The sequence below is a fragment of the Danio aesculapii genome, chromosome 17 (assembly GCF_903798145.1).
Source record: "Danio aesculapii chromosome 17, fDanAes4.1, whole genome shotgun sequence".
Lineage (NCBI taxonomy): Eukaryota > Metazoa > Chordata > Actinopteri > Cypriniformes > Danionidae > Danio > Danio aesculapii.
Window position 1 is genome coordinate 43,159,978 of NC_079451.1, and position 26,734 is coordinate 43,186,711.

General features: G+C 36.9%; 1 protein-coding gene across 3 annotated transcripts in view; it reads right to left on the minus strand.

Moving 5' to 3' along the window:
• Positions 1-1,422: 1,422 nt before the first annotated feature.
• The window catches only part of LOC130244215 (neuronal PAS domain-containing protein 3), a 620,066-nt gene continuing 594,754 nt past the window's right edge, over positions 1,423-26,734 (minus strand). For 2 of the 3 annotated variants that reach the window (XM_056476531.1, XM_056476533.1), the window contains exons 10-12: positions 9,879-10,026; positions 9,401-9,516; positions 1,423-6,483 (exon numbers count right to left, since the gene is read on the minus strand). In XM_056476531.1, coding sequence (XP_056332506.1) covers positions 5,078-6,483; positions 9,401-9,516; positions 9,879-10,026 — 1,670 coding nt within the window. In that variant the 3' untranslated portion in view covers positions 1,423-5,077. The remainder of the gene's footprint in view (positions 6,484-9,400; positions 9,517-9,878; positions 10,027-26,734) is intronic. The other variant, XM_056476532.1, reaches the window with a different exon arrangement.

Consider the following 26,734-nt stretch of genomic DNA (forward strand, 5'->3'; position numbering starts at 1 on the left):
TCTCCAGAAATGTATACAGGGATACGTATCCACAATGAGCCTGTGTTGGATCTAAAGCTCAAATCTATCTGTCAAATTTCATCACAGGGCGATGAAATATCAACAGGTCAAAAATATCCAGTTGTTTCGAAGGCAAGGCAGACCTGCCAAGCTGTGAGACGCAATGACTGGGTGAGACCGTGTCCTTGTATGGCAAGCAGTATTTAGCCATTCATGACGGGTCGTAACATTATGTGTTTGTTTCTATGATCCATGGGGTTTGTTGCATGTTTTTCCCCACGATGCTGTCAGGGCCGATACAGCAAAGCTGTTGGTTTGCAGCAAGCATTTTTTTTGAGAGAGCTGTGCGAGAATTGGAGAATGGCTGACTTTGTTTTTTATCAGTTGAGTTTGTTACCATTCAGACACATCGTCTATATCTGTGCTGCTGTGTTCGCCTATGTTTAAAATCCTCCGGATTACCGGCAGGGTTAATGGTTGAAATAGACAGGGCAAGAGACCTGCTGCACTGCTATCCACAGTGTCTGCATTCAAACCCGGGGATTGAGGAGGAGAGAAGTCCTCCTCATTTGGTTATCTTTATAATAATATAACAAATTGTGGTTATGTGTATACTAAATTACGTATAACATGTAGCAGAGCATTAAATTACTGTTTATATCTTAGCATTTTAACTTTGTGAACTATAAAATAATGGGTCTCCTCAGGGTTTGTCTCATTTTGTGAGCCAAATGACAACAGTTGTTCGCTCCCCTTTTTCTCCCCTGCTCTGCCAGCCACGCCCACTCCTCCTTCTGCTCACAGAGCTCCACGCCCATCATGAATTATTGTTGGAAAATATTCTGAGGTAGACTTGAACTGAAAGAGAGGCCCTTTAATGTCTGATTTCTTTAAAAATCAGTGATCTTCACTGCCTGATAGATATACAATATGAAGTGGGCCTCAGACCGGACAAGAAGCACAGCATTAAATTCCATTTTCCCCTACCATGTCTTTAAAATATGAGAGTTTTTACTTCAATACATTCGAGTCTGCGCTTGCCTGCTGATCCTAATGGCGCTATCGGTTACACATTTTTTTAATCTCGTTTTAAGCTTGAACAACTAAATGAATGCTTAAGTCTATTTAACTGAATGTATTGTAATTACATTACAACATCGATGCTGTAAAAGGAAGCTTATGAAATTGACAATAGTCACATTAAGCTTTCATCGGAAGTTTATCAGTGGCTGAAAAACACTAGCTGTGCATATACCCCATTGCTGGTCATCCTGAGCATTCACACCGACTGATTAACTCCCAATGGATTAATGCACCAAAGATCTGAAATGCTACTTAACCAACCTCTGATCAATAAAATCACCCTTTCTTGTCACAGATCAAGAAATAAAACATCTAAAGTAAAACACTTTTAAAAGGAAGCATTTTTCCCCTTTTATTTAGCTTTGCCGTAGGAAGTTACAGTGAGATCAGTATAATAGAAGACACAGATTGAAATATTCCTGCTAATTGAAAACCTGGTGAAGATACCGCGAGGTGGAAAAACAAACAAACAAACAAACAAACATATCAGAAATACCCGTGAGAATCTACCCAAGGTAAAGGAGATTCACTCAGCCACCGCCAAAACATGTCAGAAAAACAAAGGCCTTGGTACAAGTGCACTGGATTGCCATTTATTGTATGTGGAAGCAAAAGTCAGCAGGGCTACATGGGAATATTTAGCTCTTCCCTTACCTGAAACCTGTACGTAACTAAAAAAGGCTTTGATTACAGATCATATAAAGACCGGGACACAAACATAGGAGGGAAAGAGGAACGAACACAAAAGAAAGAACGCAAAGAATAAGCACTGATGTTCGGCATTCACTTATGATGAGGAGAATGTAAAATAAATGATGCCAGATAGTAACAAATCCAAGAAAAGTTTATTATGAATATGGCACCTGTAAGATGGTAAAAAAACCGTGTTACAGAAAGACAACCATGTATGACATGTCGCTTTAACTGATGAAAACCTACAAAAGTATAAAATAACCCTGTTGTAAAATGAAGTATGTACATTTTTGAATTGCAGCATTATTCATGGTAAATAAATGAACAAAGGAAAATAAGCCAGGCACTCAAAGTTAGCTTCAGTTAGTTGTTTTTTGTCTTTTTTTTCTCGTCTGGGAGAACAAAACAAAAAAACGAAATCAAAATGTACCATAGTTTGTCTCTTTTTTAATACTTTAATTTGTTCGTACTTAGAATTTTATAACACTGTTAACACTGATACTAAGAGAATCCCCGTTCGCCCGTATTCTTCTACTTGGCACCAAGTTCCTCATAAAAGAATCTGTATAATTGTACAAGAAATAGTTAAAAACACAGACACAGTCTTCACAGGTAATGAAGTGATTTCTCATATTGTAATTTTAAACACTATTTATCTGACAGCAGCTGAGATTAGTTTAAGATTAAATCACCAGCAATCATTTTGACACAACACAGATACATTGAGACAGCTCGCCCGGCTGTTCTGTTAGTAACATATGGGTGTATTTCCTGGTCCACAGTGTCTGTTTTTTTTATTTTTTATTTTGGAGCTTCCCCCCAAACCCTCTGCTCTATGTACAAAATGCTAAAATCTAGGATCCTGTTAACCTGGAGCAGCGACGCACCTGCAACCGTTCCCATCGTTTTTAAAAGCACATTGATATCATGACCTGGGTTTGAGTAACAACACGTCTTCACAGAAACCACAGACACAAGTTTCCTGATGTCGGGGGAGGGGAAAGCCTGATTTACGTAAAAAGACGAAGGCCGCCCCCCCCTTTCCCTTTGCTGGACAGACTAAAAAACACTAAACATCGACAAAGCCGCTGGACCGAACACAAAATCAAGTAAACCGAACGATCAACTTAGTAAACATGCATTTCCAAAACACCTATAAAAATAGATTTTATAGTGCGAAATATTTTGTCATCTCTTTAGAAATCTTTAAAATTGTTTATTGTCCTGAAATACTACCGTCATCTTTTTATTATTATTATTATTATTATTATTTCCTGTGAGTTGCAGGGTCCTTGAAGTCAACAGGTTTGGTGGAAACCAATGAAATACACCCAATGCACAAGAGAAGCACAAGGGACTCTGGGAATGTTTCACATCTGAGGCTTTTAAGGTTCCAGTCTCGGCTAAATGCTACTTCGGTTTATTTTTTAATATATATATATATTTTTATATATATATATATATTCCTCATCACGCTTCATGAGCTGGAAACTGCAATCCCAGAATTCCTCAGTGGCAAAAAAATGGCTCCTTAAACCTTTGAGCTAGTTTAGAGTCTTTTATCTCTGAGAAGACAGAGAAAGAGAGGTCTGTAGACTACACGACAGCAAAGCAATAGCGGAAACAGAAAAAAGTAATACGTACAAAAAGGAAGCAGCAAAAAAGGTGACACTACATTTGGAAGGCCACCACACAAAATCCACTAACCTCCACTGGTTCACTAAGACTGCAAGGGGGCCGGAAGGAGAAGCCGGAAGTTTCCCCAACACAAACCCGGACTAGCACAGAGAGGACAAAGGACAAAACAGCTACATTAGCTCAGTATATACTGCATATAGTAACACACACTTAAGTTGCTATGGAGACTGACAGCCAATGACACTTACACATTGTACAAGTTTACGGTTATCACGCTGCGTAATAGATGACTTGATGGACGGCTGTCAAAGGATGAAGTGACAGTATTCTTCCGTTTTATTATTACTTAGGTTTTTTTTTCTTTTAAAACATCAAATCACAGTGTTTTAACACCAAACTGTGAGAGCAAAGTTTTTTTTTTTGGCAACAGTGGATAAAAATTAGGAATGTGGATCTTCAAAACACATTTCTGATTGAAAATGCATGTCCTTATTACAATCTCCGTTTGATATGTGATTTTTCAGAGAGAGTTAAGGGGTAAGGGATGAAGGGGAGCTGATTTTCGGAAAGGACACCAGGCTTTTAAGCTAAAGAGGGAGTGTAAACGATTAAGCCCAAAAAATGAATAGTAAAATCTCTGAAACGATTGAGAGTAGCTCTGACCAAAGCCTGGTGGAGTTCAACATTCATCTTCAAGTTTGCGATGCAAAATTAGTCTCAGTTGCACTGAGAGAATACATAAAAGAAAGAAACAATCAACTTTTCGGTATCCCTTTCCGGACTCAATCAAATTGAGTTTAAATGCTCACCGTCAACGTAATACTAATAAAAATGAGAACAAATCAAGTCTGTTAGAGGTTTGACTTTTCTGTAGAAAAGCTCTGAAGCCGCCATTTTGTTTCTGGAGTTCCGGAACAGTACCTACATCAGCCAGCTGAGTGAGGGTAACTCAATGATAGCACCATGGATCTGCAAACAGAAGATGGAACTGGAAAAATCTCACACTGACCTGTTCCATGTCCTGGGATTTTGTAGTAACATTCTATTCACAGGTCAATACCCGGCTAAAATTGCTTTTTTAAAATGCATGATTTGCAAGTTGAGCTATAAAAAACCAAGAAAAAGCGTTATTTCTAAAATACTATTCCCCCTTTAGAAAGAACCTTAAAACCTTTTGAACTACATCAAGTAGGGTAACATCCTTTTGTCAGCATGGATCTCGATTACATCGAGATACTGTTAGAAATATGAACAGTTTCCTTTCTTGTCAGTTTTCTTCTTTCAATACCTTTAAGATATCCTAACGAGGATGTTACATACTCTGGCCAAATAGCTCACCGCAGAGAAAACACGCTACAGTGCTATGAATTCCCTGTGGCTCAGAAGGAACTCTTTACAATAGAGATGAGTCTGTTTAGTCTTTTTAGAGAAACCGTCATCAAGAACTTGTGTGAGGAGGCGAGGACGAAGAAAGAGAAAGAGATAGAAAGATAGAAAGACACAGGAAGAGGAACCATTCATGTCAATTACACAAGCTCTCAATTGCTCAAAATTCAAAGTGCTAGAACATCTCACTTTTCCCCAACTTTGATACACAGTCTTTTGCCTCAGAAGAGTCTTTTAAACACAGTTGAACACAGTAATATGGTCTCGATGTTTTGCTTCAATCCTCCTTGCGCTCCAGAGTCTGTGTGTTGTGGATGCCGTTGCTGTAGACGGGAAACGGAAGCGTGGAAAACAGTCCCTCTGCTGTGGTGAAGACATTAGCAGCTGGCATCTGCGTGAGCCCGGCTCCGCTAACTGCACCCCCAAAGGGGGTGGACATGTTGAGCCGGTGCACGTGATGATAGAGCATCTCCATGGGTGTCTTGGGGTCTATGCCAAAGCCAGGTCCATCCACAAAGTTCACAGCGGTGTGGGCGTTTGGCAGGAGGTTGCCCTGCATGGCCAGGCTGACGTCTGCCGGGGCGTATCGGATGGTTCCAGTGGTGTAGACTCGCGGGGAAGCTGTGCTGGTGGCGGCGGCAAGCGTACCTGTGACTCTATGCACCAATGGAAGCACCACGTTCCCCGCTTGTAGCCTCTGCAAGGCTTCCAGATCACTAGTGTAGAGCAGGGAACCGGAGGAGGTTGGCGTACCCTGCTGCTTGTCCCGCGGTGAGGCTGAGAGAGGTGGGGAAAGTGGGTCAGCAGTGGTGGAACTGGAAGGAGGAACCAAGCTGCCCGGAGTTGCAGTGGACACGGAGGTGGCTGCACTGTTATTGTTGCCGCTGCTACTGTTGCCATTGAAGTTTGGCTTTCTGCTGCCTCCTCCACCCTCGGCACCAGGTGGAGTGAGGACGGAATCGGGAATGGACACCTGCAGGCCGGCTGGCGGGGGGGATGGGAAGGTGTCGTGGGGTTTTGTCATGCTGTAGGGGGACTCATTGCGGGAGATCTCTCGGTTGGGTGGGTAGTTCCAGATGCTGCTGTCATTGTCGAAGTTTATAGGTTCCGACATCTCAGTCTTGATCTTCAGCACGGAGGAACTTGTCGGGGAGGGTGGAAGCAGGAGAGGCGGCTGGTCTCCCAGGGTGGGGTCTAGGCTGCCAGGGCTGGGGGTGGCAGCAGCTGAGGGAGACAGACGGAGTCGCTGGCGGCTACCATCCCACTTCTGCTTTTTTCTCCTCTTCTTTCTCTTCTGGTGTTTACTCATCGCTGGCCCACTCAGCTCTCCTCCACTGTTGCAGTCCTTCACAATATCTTCCACATCGTCCTCTTCTTCGTCTTCAGAGGAGCAAGAAGAGGACGAGTCCTGCAGACCTTCCATCTCGCCGTCACCATAATGCTCCACCTTTATGTGTAAACCCCCCAGACGACCCTCCTTGTGGTCGGTTTCACAGTCGGAAGGTTCCAGACTGTCATCGCTGTCCTGACTTTCGGGATTGCTGGAACTGTCCCCTTCCTCCTGTCGTCTCATCTCTTGCTCTGGCGGCCGGCCCGTCTGTTTCTTACTGTCTGCCTCTGGATCTTCACTGTTCTCGGAAGACTGATTCCCCTTCCCATCTGACTTGGAGTTTTCATTGTCTTCTGGGAAAAAGTAACAAGGTTTAGAGGACAAGGCTCCACATACATCATAAGGCAAAGTAAGAATCCTTGCACAAGAATCATAGTTCACTAAACACTATCAGGAGACATTTTAGACATTTTGGAAGAGCTCCAATTGGATTTATTAGACTTTTTAAGATTAGGACACAATTACATGGGGGACATAAACTATTCCATGATATTCTATTTTTAGAAAAAGCATCAGCCACTTCTATATGATGTGATGTATTGTTAGTTTTGACATGAATGACACCAATTCTGTTAAGAAAAGGTGACCTTAATAGATGAGTGCTTATGAACAACACAAGCTCAATCTATCTATCAGAAATGCTTTGTTTTTAAAGCACAGGCTTATACTGTAAGTGACAGTAGGTGAACATGAACTGTCAAACATGTGCATCTCACAGGAATTCGGGAATATTGGCCTTAGGTAAAACATGTCTGCATTGGAAAAGAAACACACAGAGATAAAGAGACAGAGAAAGACAGAAGGGGAAGGAGGGGTTTAGAGATAGGTAGGGAGTGTGAGAGGAGAAGAGGGCATGGTTTGGTCCAGCTGCAGCTGGCACTGTCTGTAACCTTTGTGATGAAGGCTGGCAAAAGGCTCGGCAGGCAGAGATGCCCAGGGGCCAATATGTTGGCACTTTCCCCAGACTGTCAACCGGCCTTGTTCACTCACAGCCTCCACCATCTCTGGAATCTCACTTCATCTTCTTTTGGAATGTATAATTAATATCTCCAACTGGCTGTGGAGTTTTAATTGACTATTTACACTAGTTTTAGGGACATACCGAAAGCACCACATTTCCTTGTCCTACATAATTTCCAGTAATTATTGGAATTAAGATGTTTTACACAGTAAGAACCCTCAGATGAGATATCTGCATTTGGTTAAAAGAAAACTGTGTGTGTGTGTGTGTACAGTGGTACTAGATTATTACCCGCCCAAAATGTTGAATCTGCTTTCACCAGGTACCAGTGTTGGGTGTAGTTACAAAGTAACTAGTTACTGTAATTAGATTACATTTCACTAAAAAAGTAAAGGGATTAATTTTCATTTGTATGCAATTTAATTACAGTTGGGGCCAGTGCTCAGTGGTTAGCACTGTCACCTCACAGCAAGAAGGTTGCTGGTTCGAGTCCCGGCTGGGTTAGTTGGCATTTCTGTGAGGAGTTTGCATGTTCTCCCCATGTTGGCGTGGGTTTCCTCTGGGTGTTCTGATTTCCCTCACAGGGTACTTCTAGCTGGGCTCATTTAACTCAGATTACCAATCTGCCAATGACTGATGACCTTTCAGCTTACTAGCCACACCCTAGCAACTACTTACAGCACGGTAGCAACTGTCCCATAGACTTCTATTGTAAAAAACTGCTATTGACTTTACATTGGACATACTAACAACATCCCAATTCTTACTAACAATCCATACTAGAAATATACTAACGACATACTAATCCATACTAACAATATACTAATCATACTAAAAACATAGTAACAATATACCGATCCCTACTAGAAATATATTAATCTATACTAGAAACATGCTAATGGCATACTAATCCATACTAATAATACTAGAAACATAATAACAATATACCGATCCATACTAAAAACATATTAATCCATACTAGAAACGTACTGTACTAACAGCATATTAATCCATACTAATAATATACTAAACATACTAGAAACATAGTAACAATATACAGATCCCAACTAGAAATATATTAATCCATACTAGAAACATGCTAACGACATACTAATCCATACTAACAATATACCAATCATAATAGAAATATAGTAACAATATACCGATGCATACTAAAACATATTAATCCATACTAGAAACATACTGTACTAACAGCATACTAATCCATACTAATAATATACTAATCATACTAGAAACATAGTAACAATATACCGATCCATACTAAAAACATATTAATCCATAATAGAAACATACTGTACTAACAGCATACTAATCCATACTAATTATATTCTAATCATACTAGAAACATAGTAACAATATACCGATCCATACTAAAAACATATTAATCCATACTAGAAACATGCTAACGACATACTAATCCATACTAACAATATACCAATCATAATAGAAACATAGTAACAATATACCGATCCATACTAAAACATATTAATCCATACTAGAAACATACTGTACTAACAGCATACTAATCCATACTAATAATATACTAATCATACTAGAAACATAGTAACAATATACAGATCCCAACTAGAAATGTATTAATCCATACTAAAAACATGCTAACGACATACTAATCCATACTAACAATATACCAATCATAATAGAAACATAGTAACAATATACCGATCCATACTAAAACATATTAATCCATACTAGAAACATACTGTACTAACCGCATACTAATCCATACTAATAATATACTAATCCACATAAAAAACATAGTAACATACTAGCAACATGCTAATTCATACTATAAACCTACTAGCAACATGCTAATTTATACTAAGTTCATTTTGGTCACCTGACATCATGACCTAAATCTAACCTAATATTAACGTCTTATGATGTTGTGTGCCTGCTGTGTAGATTTATAGGGATTTTATATAGTATCGAGTAAAGTAATTAAGTTACTTATTGAGTAATTGAGTTACTTTTCATACACAGTAATTAAAAAGTCATTTAAATACGATTTTAATTATATTATTAGTTTATAATTATTTTTTTGAAGTAACTTACCCAACACTGCCTGGTACCCATGAACAGACACAACAACTATGATGCCACATAAACTGGTTTTACTAATGGAGAATAGCCTTTCTTTTAATTCTGTACTATTTCATGGTATACAGTATCACATTTGCAATGAAACTGGATGATTAGTGGTACTTTACCAGAGTTCTCCTTGGAGTCAGACTCAGAATCAGATGTTTCCGAGGACTCTGATGCTTTCTCTGGCAGGTTAGGCAGCTGTGCAATATCCATGGGTGTATCTTTGTACTCGGGATTACTGCCCATTAAAAAAAAGAAAGCACAAAAAAAGACACGTTTAGAAGATACAAGTCATTCACTTTGCCAGCTGAGAATCACTCACAGACGTGTAAAACATCCTTCGCTCTCTTCTCTATAACGTTCCAGACATCCTGATTGATTCACTGCGGCTCAAACCACAGAGCATTCTAATGATCTCTACGCCCGTACACGCAGACCCAAAATCACACCGCAGTTTGAGAAGATTGCCGTGTTTGGCCTTCGTCATCTTGCGGAACAGACTATTACTAAGTCTCACAAGCGGGAAATACCTTCATCTTGGTTACACTGTGGGACTGAACGAATCAAAGTCTTAAGATACGGCATTTCCATCAAGTATACCTGAGCACATAGTTGACCCAGATGATGTTTTTTTCGTTGGCGTTCTTGGCGTTGATTGCAATAGTGGCGCTGGACTGGATCCAGATATAACCTCCGTTCTTCTGAATCCAGCGGTAATACTTTGTCACAGACTGACCTTTATTCAGCACTATAGAAAGAGGAGAGAATGGAAGAAAAAGAGAAAAAACAGAAGAGCAATCAAGACTTTGATTAATGAAACATTTTACAATTACATATACTTAAATTTGGTACTGGCAGCACGGTGGCGCAGTGGGTAGCACATTCGCCTCACAGCAAGAAGGTCGCTGGTTTGAGCCCTGGCTGAGTCAGTTGGCATATCTGTGTGGAGTTTGCATGTTCTCCCTGTGTTTGCATGGGTTTCCTCTGGGTGCTCCGGTTTCCCCCACAAGTCCAAAAACGTGGTACAGGTGAATTGGGTAAGCTAAATTGTCTATAGTGTATGTGTGTGAATGAGTGTGTATGGGTAAGTTGGTGGTTCATTCTGCTGTGGCGACCCCAGATTAATAAAGAAACTAAGCCGAAAAGAAAATGAATAAATGAATACATTTTGTACTTAAAGGGTCCATATTGGTACCTCAAAAGTATACATTAGTACCTAACCATTTTAAGAGGTAGACTTTTGCACTTTTTAGGTACTAATATGTACACAGCAAATTCCTCAGAGTTAAATTCTCGTTGTGGAATAATTTCAGAATAAAGTATAAGTCAGTGTAAAGTGACTTTATAAAGTTAGATTTTGATAAATGAGTATAATAATTTATTAGAGGCTGATTTAATTCAGTGCAAACTCATGGAGTTATGTATCCAACACTTGGTGGTGTTATTTCCAACATCCGTGAATTCATGCAGCCCAGTCACTGAAGAATTTTCCAGACGCCATTTTCCATCTGAGTTTCAGAATATCAACCGGTGAGTCAAACTACCTCAATGTTTGCATTTTACATTCGTGGTCGTTTGTGCATCTAACTGCATTGCTATTGACTTCTTTTCAAGAATGTTTTTCTATATGCTCACGCATACATAGTGCATATAATCATAACATTTACATGTTCAACACGGTAAACATTTTGTGCATTATTACAAATCTGTAAAATAAAATTAACATTTTCCTTTAATTAGTAGCGCCTAAAATAGCTATGGGAATCCCCGAAGCCACCTCCTCCACCTGGATACTAACGGTACCACAGGACAATTTCCCTCATTTTGGAGAGTTTCTGAAACATATCTGGTGAGTAAATATTAATATTGACCTTATTATTAATATTATTATGGGTCACACTTTATTTTGATGGTCTATTTGAGCATTAGTAGACTTTCTGCTTATTATCTGTTGATACTGCTCCTTCAACAGACATTTAACTGACTATAAGAAACTTTGCAAGTACATGTCAACTTACATTGACTCTAACCCCAACCTAACAGTCTACTTATAATCTAATGAGAATTAGTTGGCATGTAGATGCAATGTAACTTAAATTCAACAAACCGACCATCAAAATACAGTGTGACATTATTATTATTATAAATTATTATTATTATTAATATGGACTTTATAAAGTATATATATGGACCTTTTAGGTACAAATGTGTACCTTTGGAAAAGGTATCACCCCAGTGACACCTCTCGTACCTTTATTTCTGAGTGTACCTTTAAATGTGACCTGTTGTTTTTTTGACACACTGTTTTTATTTTATTTTGTTTTCAGTTTTTACACATTAAAATACTTTTACAATCATACCAAATTATTATCAAGCACACAATTGCTGCATTTACTAAAATTAAAGTATATAACAAAAAAAATCTTCTTTCAGGTTAAGTGATAAGGATGTCTGCAAAGTTGTTGCAAACTATTTATATGGGTTGAATTTAAATTAACAAATTAAATTTAGTAATGTTCAACTTATTTTGTTTGTTTAAATGCAGCCCAAATAAATTGTTTACAACCACCTGACTTAAAAACACTTAGTAAATCCAAGGAATCATCTTTGAATCATTTCAGTGTAATGTATTCAAAAGTGACTTCAAACAAGAGTTAAACAGTACGGAACTACCAGATAGGAACTACGTGGTCCACAAAATAATAAATTATCCACTTCTTCCTCTGTAAATCCACATCTTTCTAACTGATGAAACTGGACTCCATATATTTTCAAATACATGCTGTTTGGCTTTTAGCAGTGCTCAGCATATATAAGTACACCCCTCACAAATCTATCTTTTAAATTCATATTCTTATTAGAAAGCTATTCTATTTGTGCATATACATTAGATTAGTCAGTACTGAAGCAAAATCTGCAGCGTATCTAACAAAATAACCTACGATAACAGTCCAAAAACTAGTACACCCAAATTGACATGTTATAGAAAAATATTAAAGACAAATTTTTAAAAAGAGGAAAAATCAAGAGAAGCAAACAAATGGAACATATGTTATTGAAATTTTGTAGGTTGTAATTTATTTGCATTATTTTGCGTGAATTGAATTGTATTATCCTTCAATTTCTAAATATGTTTGGTGACTAAAATATGATTTTAATAAATATATCTGTTTATTAAATCTGTTTTGTTTAAATGCACCAAAATACATTGCCTATATTCACTGAGAAATTGATGAAAATATTCATTTTCAAAATGGGGTGTACTCAATCATGCACTTTAAGTTATCTTTTCTAATGGAAAGCTTGACAACATCCATCTTATCCATTGAGTAGTGTTTGGTCTTTGCAGTTTAGTCCAAAGCAAAGCTACACATTTTTTGCCATAGAGCAAGCTGAGGTCTATAATAACTAGTACCCTTTGATTCTCTGAGTATAAGCCTGGCAATAAAAGCAGGGACCTGTTTGTACAATAATACATATACTCATGTTTAACTACAACCACAGTAACAGCTAATATTTGTCATTAATTGTGACCAGGTAAAGCTAAAAACTATGATTTTATTTATTTGAAGGAGATACTGTTACACACTATTCAACATTATTCATCTTAAAGGCCCAGCAGAGGGCGCTGTGACTATTTGATAAGTGCTCTGTAATCGTGTCCTTGTCTGAGGCTACTCATGTGAAGACTCTGTGGCAGTTGCCATAATTTTGGCTAAATTAAGCGCTAAATGGCGATCTCAAATAATAGGAATTTGCATTAATCATTTTTCCTGCAAAACAGAAACAGTCGCAATCCGAGCACGGTAGTAAATTCCGATCCTGGGTTTAATTACAGCTACAAATAGCCATTTCCATAAAAAAAGAGTCCATTGAGAAGAATGATTTATATAAGAATAAGTCTAGTAATTAAAATCATTACAGGCTAATAGCATTGTTTAAGAAGCCGTCCCAAAGGCTCTGATAATTGACTTTAGTTCACAGACTGCTTTCTGTACCAATAAATGTAAAACTAAGACGTAACTCCGGTTTCCCCCACAAGTCCAAAAACGTGGTACAGGTGAATTGGGTAAGCTAAATTGTCTATAGTGTATGTGTGTGAATGAGTGTGTATGGGTAAGTTGGTGGTTCATTCTGCTGTGGCGACCCCAGATTAATAAAGAAAATAAGCCGAAAAGAAAATGAATGAATGAATGAATACATTTTGTACTTAAAGGGTCCATATTGGTACCTCAAAAGTATATATTAGTACCTAACTATTTTAAGACGTAGCACAGCAAATTCATCAGAGTTAAATTCTCGGTGCTAAATCATTTCAGAGTAAAGTGTTGACTTTATAAAGTTAGATTTTGATAAATGAGTATAATAATTTATTAGAAGCTGATTTAATTCAGTGCAAAATCATAGAGTTATGTATCCAACACTTGATGGTGTTATTTCCAACATCTATGAATTCATGCAGCCCAGTCACTGAAGAATTTTCCAGACGCCATTTTCCAGTTTCAGAATATCAACCGGTGAGTCAAACTACCTCAATGCTTGCATTTTACATTTGTGGTCATTTGTGCATCTAACTGCATTGCTATTGACTTCTTTTCAAGAATGTTTTTCTATATGCTCACGCATACATAGTGCATATAATCATAACATTTACATGTTCAACACGGTAAACATTTTGTGCATTATTACAAATCTGTAAAATAAAATTAACATTTTCCTTTAATTAGTAGCGCCTAAAATAGCTATGGGAATCCCCGAAGCCACCTCCTCCACCTGGATACTAACGGAACCACAGGACGATTTCCCTCATTTTGGAGAGTTTCTGAAACATATCTGGTGAGTAAATATTAATATGGACCTTATTATTAATATTATTATGGGTCACACATTATTTTGATGGTCTATTTGAGCATTAGTAGACTTTCTGCTTATTATCTGTTGATACTGCTCCTTCAACAGACATTTAACTGACTATAAGAAACTTTGCAAGTACATGTCAACTTACACTGACTCTAACCCCAACCCCAACCTAACAGTCTACTAATAATCTAATGAGAATTAGTTTGCATGTAGATGCAATGTAACTTAAATTCAACAAACCGACCATCAAAATAAAGTGTGACATTATTATTATTATTATAAATTATTATTATTATTAATATGGACTTTATAAAGTATTAATATGGACCTTTTAGGTACAAAAGTGTACCTTTGGAAAAGGTACCACCCCAGTGACACCTCTCGTACCTTTATTTCTGAGTGTACCTTTAAATGTGACCTGTTTTTTTGACACACTGTTTTTATTTTATTGTTTTCAGTTTTTACCCATTAAAATACTTTTACAATCATACAAAATTATTAACAAGCACACAATTGCTGCATTTACTAAAATTAAAAATTAAAGTATATAACAAAAAAATTCCTCTTTCAGGTTAAGTGATAAGGATGTCTGCAAAGTTGTTGCAAACAATTTATATGGGTTGAATTTAAACTAACAAATTAAATTTAGTAATGTTAAACTTAATTTGTTTGTTTAAATGCAGCCCAAGTAAATTGTTTACAACCACCTGACTTAAAAAGACTTAGTAAATCCAAGGAATCATCTGTGAATCATTTCAGTGTAATGTATTCAAAAGTGACTTCAAACAAGAGTTAATCAGTACGGAACTACCAGATAGGAACTACGTGGTCCACAAAATAATAAATTATCCACTTCTTCCTCTGTAAATCCACATCTTTCTAACTGATGAAACTGGACTCCATATATTTTCAAATACATGCTGTTTGGCTTTTAGCAGTGCTCAGCATATATAAGTACACCCCTCACAAATCTATCTTTTAAATTCATATTCTTATTAGAAAGCTATTCTATTTGTGCATATACATTAGATTAGTCAGTACTGAAGCAAAATCTGCAGCGTATCTAACAAAATAACCTACGATAACAGTCCAAAAACTAGTACACCCAAATTGACATGTTATAGAAAAATATTAAAGACAAATTTTTAAAAAGAGGAAAAATCAAGAGAAGCAAAAAAATGAAACATATGTTGTTGAAATTTTGTAGGTTGTAATTTATTTGCAATATTTTGCTTTAATTTAATTGTATTATCCTTCAATTTCTAAATATGTTTGGTGACTAAAATATTACTTTAATAAATATATCTGTTTAATAAATCTGTTTTGTTTAAATGCACCAAAATACATTGCCTATATTCACTGAGAAATTGATGAAAATATTCATTTTCAAAATGGGGTGTACTCAATCATGCACTTTAAGTTATCTTTTCTAATGGAAAGCTTGACAACATCCGTCTTATCCATTGAGTAGTGTTTGGTTCAAAGCTACACATTTTTTGCCATAGAGCAAGCTGAGGTCTATAATTACTAGTACCCTTTGATTCTCTGAGTATAAGCCCGGCAATAAAAGCAGGGACCTGTTTGTACAATAATACATATACACATGTTTAACTACAACCCCAGTAACAGCTAATATTTGTCATTAATTGTGACCAGGTAAAGCTAAAAACTATGATTTTATTTATTTGAAGGAGATACTGTTACACACTATTCAAAATTATTCATCTCAAAGGCCCAGCAGAGGGCGCTGTGACTATTTGATAAGTGCTCTGTAATCGTGTCCTTGTCTGAGGCTACTCATGTGAAGACTCTGTGGCAGTTGCCATAATTTTGGCTAAATTAAGCGCTAAATGGCGATCTCAAATAATAGGAATTTGCATTAATCATTTTTCCTGCAAAACAGAAACAGTCGCAATCCGAGCACGGTAGTAAATTCCGATCCTGGGTTTAATTACAGCTACAAATAGCCATTTCCATAAAAAAAGAGTCCATTGAGAAGAATGATTTATATAAGAATAAGTCTAGTAATTAAAATCATTACAGGCTAATAGCATTGTTTAAGAAGCCGTCCCAAAGGCTCTGATAATTGACTTTAGTTCACAGACTGCTTTCTGTACCAATAAATGTAAAACTAAGACGTAACTCCAGAACATTGAGACAAAAAGCAGAAAGTTGTTTATCTGACTTGTTCGCTGGGGCCAGTAGGCATGCCCTTGAGTAACCTTTGAGTACGTTTACCTTGTATTGAGAGTCTATGGAAGGGTTTATGAAATGTATCCAAGTGAACGTGTTGGAAAGCAGTATAGAGAAAATAAAAATATCACATTTGAACCAACAGACCTTATGATACCACCTTAAAATATTAGTTTAAAGGGATAGTTTGCCCAAAAATAAAGATTCTATAACCATTTACTTACCTTTACTTACAAAACACAAAATATATGAAGTGCCGTATGGCATTTTCTTTTACAATGATCATTTTTCTCAGCCTCTAATGTTTTTGTTCAGTTATTTAATGTTAAAAGTTTAATGTTATTTAATGTTAAAATAACATATTCTTTAACATAAAAGTGAAATTACTGAATCAAGACATCCAAAATTAACATTTACTCACTATTAATGCCTCCTCAAATGGTTCCAAACACAAAATAAGATACTTTGAAAATTGTTGGAAACGGGTAACCATTGACTTCCTTTGTTTTTCCTGCTATGGATGTCAATGTTATCAGTTTCCAACATTTTTTAAAATATCTTCTTTTGTGTTTGGAACCACTCGAGGGGACGTTACAGTTTTTCTCAATTGCTTTGGCTCAATTCTCGGTTTAATTTTTCTTAATTTTCAAAACAACAAGATTTAGATCTTTGAGGTTTAGATCTTTTAGCTTATTGTTCACATTAGATTGGCATTTCTTATTGATTTAAGCAAATTGCAAATACTTTGGCACGTGTGTGCAAACATTAAGTACAATTTTCAGCAGTTTGGACTAAAACTAATTACATATGGCTTGTTGATCAAAACTGAAGAACTGTCCAACACTTCATAACTTCTCAATCATGTTTCATCGTGTAAGCCATCACAATCAAAATTCATCTATTCAATTATCAAGCGTTTGTATAAGCACATTTACACCATAAATATCTGATATTGACATTGTTTGTAATGTCTGCTAAATTGATATGCTGCAATACAATTTGCATAATCTTTATTTGTGGTAACATAAGAAATATGAAATATACAATACAGTAATTGGACAAACAAAATTGCACTTTACATGTAATACATTCGTACAATAATAAAAGTACTGTATAAATACAAATGTTCATATATCTTTTTCTATGTATATTTCTCAGTAGTTATCAGATTTTAAACCTTAATTTCCATGATTGACTGTCTTGGTGAAAAAACAGCTAATAATTTTGAGCAGTGTGGCTCACACAATGATAAACACACTTTCTGTTTTGGTGGCCTTGGTCAAATTTCTGACACAATAACTAAATTTTGAAGCATGGATGAAATGCTTTGGGTGAGTAACTACATGCTATAAAGTTCTGAAGTTTCAGCAAACAGTTTTGCGATTTGCACTCATGGTTTAGAGAATGTTAAGACTGTTTCAAAAAATGTGCCAAAGCAATTGAGAAATACTGTAATAGTGATTATATATATATATATATATATATATATATATATATATATATTATATATATATATATATATATATATATATATATATATATATATATATTGTAACACTTTACAATAAGGTTCATTAGTTAATGCATTGTCCCTTTAATTGAAGAGATGAACATGAATGTTTTATTGACATGCTTGTTTTGATTATGTTCTTACTACCGTGTTTTAATAATGTCATAAAGACTGATTGATTGATTTAATATAAAATATTTTTCTAATTATATAGTGACAATTAGACAGACAGACAGACAGACAGACAGACAGACAGACAGACAGACAGACAGACAGACTGATTTGATTGATTGATTGGAGGTGGCCAATGTTACCCCAAAATACTACCATAAAGGGATAGTTTACTGAAAAATAAAAATTCAGTCACCATTCACTTTCCCCTTGTTCCGAATCTGTTTAGAGTTTTTTTTTCTTCTGTTCAACACAAAAGAAGATATTTTGAAAAATGTTGTCCTTTGTTTTTTCCTACTACGGATGTCAATGGTTATCAGTTTCCAACATTTTTCAAAATATCTTCTTTTGTGTTTGGAACCACTTGCGGGAACAGTAATAGTGAGTAAATAATTATTTTTGGATGAACTGTCCCCTAATTGAAGAGATGAACATAATTGTTTTAATGTTTTATTGACATCCTTGTTTTGATTATGTTCCTACTTCTCTACGTGTTTTAATTGTGCAATTTAGTTTTATTGTTGTAAAGCACTTTGGGCAGCCCTTTGGTTGTAGTAAGGTTCTATATTAATAAAGATTCATTGATTTAATATAAAATATTTTTCAAATTATATAGTGACAATTATATCTGACAGATAGATAGATAGAGAGATAGACAGACAGACAGACAGACAGACAGACAGACAGACAGACAGACAGACAGACAGACAAATAGACAAATGGATAGATAGATAGATAGATAGATAGATAGATAGATAGATAGATAGATAGATAGATAGATAGATAGATAGATAGATAGATAGATAGATAGATAGATAGATAGATAGATAGATAGATAGATAGATAGATAGATAGATAGATAGATAGATAGATAGATAGATAGATAGATAGATAGATAGATAGATAGATAGATAGATAGATAGATAGACAGACTCTTTTTTTCTTTAAACTATTAAATGTTCATTTACTGAGCTGGGATAGAACCGGCAACTTTCCGCATGGGAGTGAGTTGCTCTACCAAGGAGGCTAAAGACCATGGCCTCTAGTGTCTGTCGCTAGAGCACCTTTAGAGGTCAGATGAGTGAGGTTTATCTGCACAGCTCTTCACTAGCTGGCCTCCACTACATATACATATCGCAATATAAATCGCAGCAAAACAAAATATCGCTATGTCAAATTTTCCCAATATCGTGCAGCCCTAATAAGTATTAATTTCTGAAATTCTGTCACACATATATGCCCCAATCTGTAAACACACACAAGGCTGAGCGATTCCTTTAAACCCTCTACTGTCAACTAGTTTCCTGGACGTTCCCCCCTGCCTTTAAACCTGACAATCTGATCTAATCTGCATTGCATTTGATGTGCAGGTCCCCTCAGCTCGGCCCGGCACCACGTCTGTACAGGTGAGGCTTATTTTTTAACCCCTTTTCAGTTACGCTGCCATTAAATCAATCAGGGTGCTGCTTGAGTTATTGATTTAGTGGTAATGAAGCCACCCCTTTCTCTCTCTCTCTCTTCCTCCCTCCCCCACTCTCTTTCTCTTTCTGAATCCCTCTTTTTATTTTCCGGTGCAGGAGTCGTTGGCTGCCTTTTGGAGGCTTTAAAAGGAATACGGCCTCTTTAATCTGCCTGCCTTCTCCTGGAGCCTCGGGCAAGCCTGCAGGATGGTCTCTCACTCTCTCTGTCTCTCTCTCTCTCTCTCCACTTCCGCTCTTTTCTCATTCTATCTCTCTCTCTGCGCCAGGCCCTCTGTCCTTCAGTTCTGTTAAATCACTTGGATCCCTTCCATAATAGCAGCTACCTTTCAGATACCCTTTACCCAGCGTGGCCTCACTTCCAGCAGGAGGGGTGGAGGGTGTCACTGTCATATAAAAGTAAGTAATTTACACCCGTGAAATTGCTTTATGGAAAAGTCCTTGCAGTCCACTGGGGTATTATTGTAAAGACAAGCCTTTTATGAATGAGAGAGCAGACATGCAGATCTGCCAAAGCCAAGGCAGGGTTTTTGGCTGGCCAAGTGAATTGGAGCTTTTTTTGTGTGCATCCTTTGGATCTAATAGCGAAACTTCCCCCAGCAGAGGAAGTAAATGCGTTGGGTGTTTAGAGAAACGGCGAGAAGTGAAATTACGACGTTATTTTCAAAGCATCGTCACAGTTTCGAGACACTTAGAATAACTGCATGTATAGATGCAATCATCTGCTGGTTTTAAAAAATGTTCCAGTGTGGTAAAATCCAGATAAAACCTGCTTCTTGCTGGTTAAAGCTGACTATATAGGCTGAAAAAAATGATTCACTCGGATTAAAAAAATATACAAGTTAAATGGTTGCAAACATTTTATATGGGCTGGATTTAGTTAACACATTTAGTTATGTTAAGTACAACTGAAATTTATTTGTTTATAGTTTGCAACAGCTTACCTTAAAAGGAATTTAGTAAATCCAATTAATCTTTTTTTTTTCAGTGTTGCCATTGGTTAATAGGTCTATAGCAGGGGGCTCAAACTCAAATTGGCGGGGGGGCATTTCAGTGGCTGCCAATTCATGAGGGCCGTTTTAACATTCAAGTACTAGAAAAAAGTGAAAACTTGACAAAATTGATGCATCTTTGGACAACAGACATGAGGTTTATATTTCAAGCATTACCTGTCGCCAGTGATAATGCAAATCAGCACATAGATTAAACATTTGTATATAGTTTTTATGCAAATCTTAATAAGCATATGAGGAAAATCTATTAAATGAGACCATTTCAATCGAATATTAGCACAATTATCGTAATTGTTACACCAGCAGCATAACATGTAAGCCATGAAGAATTCAATTCAATTCAATTCAATTCACCTTTATTTGTATAGCGCTTATACAATGTAGATTGTGTCAAAGCAGCTTCACATAAAAGGTCATAGTAAATTGGAACAGTGTAGTTCAGTTTGTAGTGTTTAAGTTCAGTTCAGGTTAGCTCAGTTCAGTGTGGTTTTATAATCACTACTGAGAGTCCAAATACTGAAGAGCAAATCCAACGATGCGCAGCGCTACAAGTCCCGAACCATGCAAGCCAGTGGCGACAGCGGAGAGGGAAAAAAAACTTCACTAAAGGCGGAAGTGAAGAAAAAAAACCTTGAGAGAAACCAGGCTCAGTTGGGCACGACCATTTTAATTTCTCCGCTGGCCAAACGTCTGTACAAGAAGTGTTTGTACAACAAAATACAAGTGGTATAAAACTGATACCAATCAAACAACATTGATTATTTACAAAAATAGAGCTTTAGTAAAAAATTGGGCACTTATGTGCATATACTTTAACATTTAAATCAGCCAAAGAATTGAAACGCATGTGTGTTACTCTCGATCGAGAAAATGAAAGTAAAACTAATCTGAATGCAGTACTTTAATTGTCTACTAGGTGAGGGGTTAAAACCACAAGTGGCCAGACGCAACTGCACAACAATGATAGTGGTTCAAAAATATATGTCTTGGCAGGCTGAATTTCGTTATATTTTTGACATCAGATGCGGGCCGGAGGGAGGAAAAGGGTGGGCCGGCAGTTTGAGACCCCTGGTCTATAGTATAACAAGTCTACAAGATAGGAAAAATCTAAATAGTTACAGGTTGTTGAGTACTAACTAACTCCACTGCTCGGTTTTTGTGGGTCTTAAATCCTTTTTTTGTGAATTAGGGCCTTAATAAAATACTTAAATCAGAGCAGGAAGTCTAAAATTCATATTCACATTCATTTTCATGAGGAATTGTTTCCTCGTGTTTCATTTTAAAGTGAGACACAATCATAATTCCTGCGGTGACAATCACTGTCATCATCTTTGGTCCCTTATTTTTCTTATTTTATTATGTCTTTAGCAGGGGCTTTGTTAGACTTAAAGCTCTACTGTGCCCCCCCTCAAACTCCCCCTCAAAAAATAATAATAATATGTAATATTATATATTCATTCATTCATTTTCTTTTTCGGCTTAGTCTCTTTATTAATCCAGGCTCACCACAGCGGAATGAACCGCCAACTTATCCAGCACATGTTTTACGCAGCGGATGCCCTTCAAGCTGCAACCCATCTCTGGGAAACATCCATGCACATTCATACACTACGGACAATTTATTCTCCCCAATTGACCTGTACCGCATGTCTTTGGACTGTGGGGGAAACCGGAGCACCCAGAGGAAACCCACGAGATCATGCAAACTCCACACAGAACCACCAACACAGCAAAAAGGTCGCTGGTTCGAGCCTCGGCTGGGTCAGTTGGCGTTTCTGTGTGGAGTTTGCATGTTCTCCCTGCGTACGCGTGGGTTTCCTCCGGGTGCTCCGGTTTCCCCCACAGTCCAAAGACATGCGGTACAGGTGAATTGGGAAGGCTAAAATTGTTTGTAGTGTATGAGTGTGAGTGAGTGTGTATGGATGTTTCCCAGAGATGGATTGCGGCTGGAAGGGAATCCGCTGCGTAAAACATGTGCTGGATAAGTTGGCGGTTCATTCCACTGTGGCAACCCCAGATTAATAAAGGGACTTAGAAAATGAATGAATGAATGTTTCATTTTAAAGACACATTTCCCGCTAATTGTGTTTTATTAACGTCTATCCCTACCCCCAACCCTCACAGTAATGTAAAAACAGCTGAACAATAAAATAGCTGATTAACCATGTGGATGGATGATTACAGCCTTCTGAGCCTACCAGTAGGCCCAGAAGGCCCCTACTGGCCCATATCAGCTGATAACCACTGATAACGCCCATTCAATCGAGTGATAACATTCGAATCGGCTGGTATAAATACACTGCATGTGCTCTCTCTAGACATTAGTTTTCAACATATTGCTTTACTCTTTTCCCTACATTCTTTTTCTTGAATCTTTAGTCGGTCTAAAAAGGTATTAAATAATAAGTCTTATATTACACTCATAAAACCTGCAGAAACCCTGGCGCAAACACCTAATTAACTTTACATTCGATACATTCAATTGAATTACCGCAGACGTAAACACAAGACATCCATAGATGCAGACTAACAGAAACATGGCCAGCATTTCATATTTACTCTGAATCCATTATGGAGGGAACCTGAAGAAACATTGTCAACGGTACATGCGATGGGTGTTAGAGCAGGTGTATTTTTCCGCAGCTGTGGAGTCTATCTTCAAGCACAATAAGGAGTGAAGGGAGTTTTTCATTAAAGTCAGTTTGAACTACTCTTCAGAGACCGGCTCTTGTAGTCTGCCTTCAGGCACAGAGCTTCAGTCTCCTGGGGTTTCTCCACACTTCTGTGAGCCATCGTTTCCCACCTCTGTCTCTCTCTCTTTCTCAGCTGGTAAAAGCACACACACACACACACATACAGATCCACATCCACACACTCGCAGAGCATTTATGCGGTGAGTATTATACGTAGTCTTGTAACACAGTGTCTTTTATTAATTTAAGCCGTGTTGGTGCTGTTCTGAAGCTGACACAGGTGAGGTCAGAGCTGTCACAATGCATTTCTGCCCATATAAAACACCTGCTCTCAAATGCTTCATGAGCACCGCTCGGCTTTCTAATTCTCCTTCGTAAACTACAGCAGTTTCTTTCTAGTTACAAAGCTCAAATTAATCTGTTAAACAAATGGATGCTTCATGTTTGAAAATGTCATAAAAGGAGGTAAAGAAATTGGCTATGAGAGCAATTTTACCTTAACTGTAGTTTTCTGCAACACATTATTCTGTATTCTACCGTTTTTAGTACAAAAAAGCGTGTTTTTAAGGTATAGTTCACCCAAAAATGACAATTTGGTCATTATTTACTCTCCCTTCACTTGTTTAAAAAAACCTTTTGAATTTGTTGAAAAATGCTGAATGCTGGCACCCATTGACTTCCATAGTATTTTTTCCCCAACTACTGAAGTCAATGGGTCCCAGCAACCAGCATACTTCAAATTATCTTGAAAATGTCATAAAAGTAGGTAAAGAAATAGGCTATGAGTGACTTTACAGTATAGTGATTTTACATTAACTGTTACTCAACAACAAAAATTGCTCTGCACTATTATGTTTATTTATTTATTTATTCATTTATTTTTGTGTGTGTTAATCTATTAAGATTACTTAAAGGTGTAGTTCACTTAAAAATGACAATTCTGTCATCACTCTCCCTTCACTTATTTGAGTTTCTTTCTACTGTTGAACACAAAAGACGATATTTTGAAAAATGCTGAATGCTGGCACCTATTGACTTCCATAGTATTTTCCCCTACTATTAAAGTCAATGGGTCCCAGCAACCAACGTTCTTCAAAATATCTTGAAAATGTCATGAAAGTAGGTAAAGAAATAAGCTATGAGTGACTTTGCAGTTTAGTGATTTTACCTTAACTGTAGTTCAACAACACCATTAGCACCGTATTACTATGTTACTTTTTTTTAGTGTGTGTGTTGATCTATTAGATTACGTAAAGGGAAAGCTCACCCAAAAATGACACTTTGGTCATCACTCTACCTTCTATTTTTCAAAACGTATTTGAGTTTCTTTCTACTGTTGAACACAAAAGAAAATACTATGAAAATGCTGAATGCTGGCACCCATTGACTTCCATAAAAGGGCCCCTTTTTTACTATTGAAGTCAATGGGTCCCAGCAACCAACGTTCTTCACAATATCTTGAAAATGCCCTAACACCACCAATTGCTCAGCACTATTATGTTTATTTATTTATGTATTTATGTATTTATGTATTTATTTATTTATTTATTTATTTATTTATTTATTTATTTTTGTGTGTGTTAATCTATTAGATTACTTAAAGGTGCAGTTCACTTAAAAATGACAATTCTGTCATCACTCTCCCTTCAGTTATTTGAGTTTCTACTGTTGAACACAAAAGAAGATATTTTGAAAAATGCTGAATGCTGGCACCCATTGACTTCTATAGTATTTCTCCCCCTACTATTGAAGTCAATGGGTCTCAGCAGTCAGCATTTTTCAAAATATCTTGAAAATGTCATAAAAGTAGGTAAAAAAATAGGCTATGAGAGACTTTGCCTTAACTGTAGTTCAACAACACCATTTGCACCGTATTACTGTGTTAATTTTTTTTAGTGTGTGTGTGTTGATCTATTAGATTACGTAAAGGGAAAGCACACCCAAAAATGACACTTCAGTCATCATTTACTCTACCTTCCATTTTTCAAAACCTATTTGAGTTTCTTTCTACTGTTGAACACAAAAGAAGATACTTTGAAAAATGCTGAATTATGGCACCTATTGACTTCCATAGTATTTCCCCATACTTCTGAAGTCAATGGATCCCAACAACCAGCATTCTTCAAAATATCTTCTTTTGTGATTAAACAGAAGAAAGAAACTCATAAACGTTTAAAAACAAATAAGAGTGGGTAAGAGTAAGTGATTCTTATTTTTGGGTAAACTATCCCTTTAATATAAGAAACTGTGATCTGCACTATGTTTATTTTACCTTCATTACTGGCAAAAGACCAGCGTTTCAAAAGCCTTCCTCAGTGTGCAAAGCAATTAAATCCCTCACTTTTAAAATCATTGGTTATATTGACGTCATTATTCATTAGCCAATATTCAATTACTTAAAAAAAATCGCCAGCCAATCTCCAAAATATCCAGTCGGCTTTCTAATTTTCTTTTGTAAACTACAGCAATTTCTTTCCAGTTATGAGCTGAAATGAAGCTGTTAAACAAATAGATTACAATGATAGCTCATGTTTTAAAATGTCATAAAAGTAGTTAAAGAAATAGGCCATGAGAGACTTTTCAGCATAGCGATTTTACCTTTACTGTAGTTAAAATCATTGTTATGCACCTCAAGTGGCTTATTACTTTAAGAACAGTGCGAATTAAATTAGCATTAAAAATCAATAAACAATTCTTCTGACATTTAATACAGCTCATAAGCCTAACTGTAGCTTGTTTACAGTTGTTTACCAATTTTGCATTTATCAGCAGTTTTTCTTTTAGAGAAGCTCTTTAAAGGGATACAGTGCATCCGGAAAGTATTAATAGCGCTTCCCTTTTCCCACATTTTTTTTATGTTACAGCCTTATTCCAAAATGGATTAAATTCATTTATTTCCTCCAAATTCTACACATAGTAGCCCATAATGACAATGTGAATTTTTTTTTTTTAATTGTTGCAAGTTTATTAAAAATAAAAAACCTGAAAAAATCCACATGTACAGAAGTATTTACAGCCTTTTGCATGAAGCTCTAAATTGAGCCCAGGAACATTCTGTTTCCACTGATCATTCTTCAGATGTTTCAGCAGCTTAATTGGAGTTCACCTGTGGTAAATTCAGTTGCTTGGACATGATTTGAAAAGGCATACATCTGTCTATATATGGTCCCAGGGTTGACAGTGCATGTCAAAGCACAAATCAAGCATGAAGACAAAGGAATTGTCTGTAGACCTCTGAGACAGGATTGTCTCGATAGACGAGGCTGGGGAAGGTTACAGAAACATTTCCGCTGCTCTGAAAGTTTCATTGAGCATAGTGGCCTCCATCATCCATAAGTGGAAGATGTTTGGAACCACCAGGACTCTTCCTAGAGCTGTCTGGCCATCTAAGCTGAGTTAACCGGGAGAAGGGCCTTAGTCAGGGAGGTGATCAATAACCCGATGGTCACTCTGTCTGAGCTCCAACGTTCTTCTGTGGAGAGAGCACAACCTTACAGAAGGACAACCATCTGTGCAGCAATCCACCAATAAGGCCTGT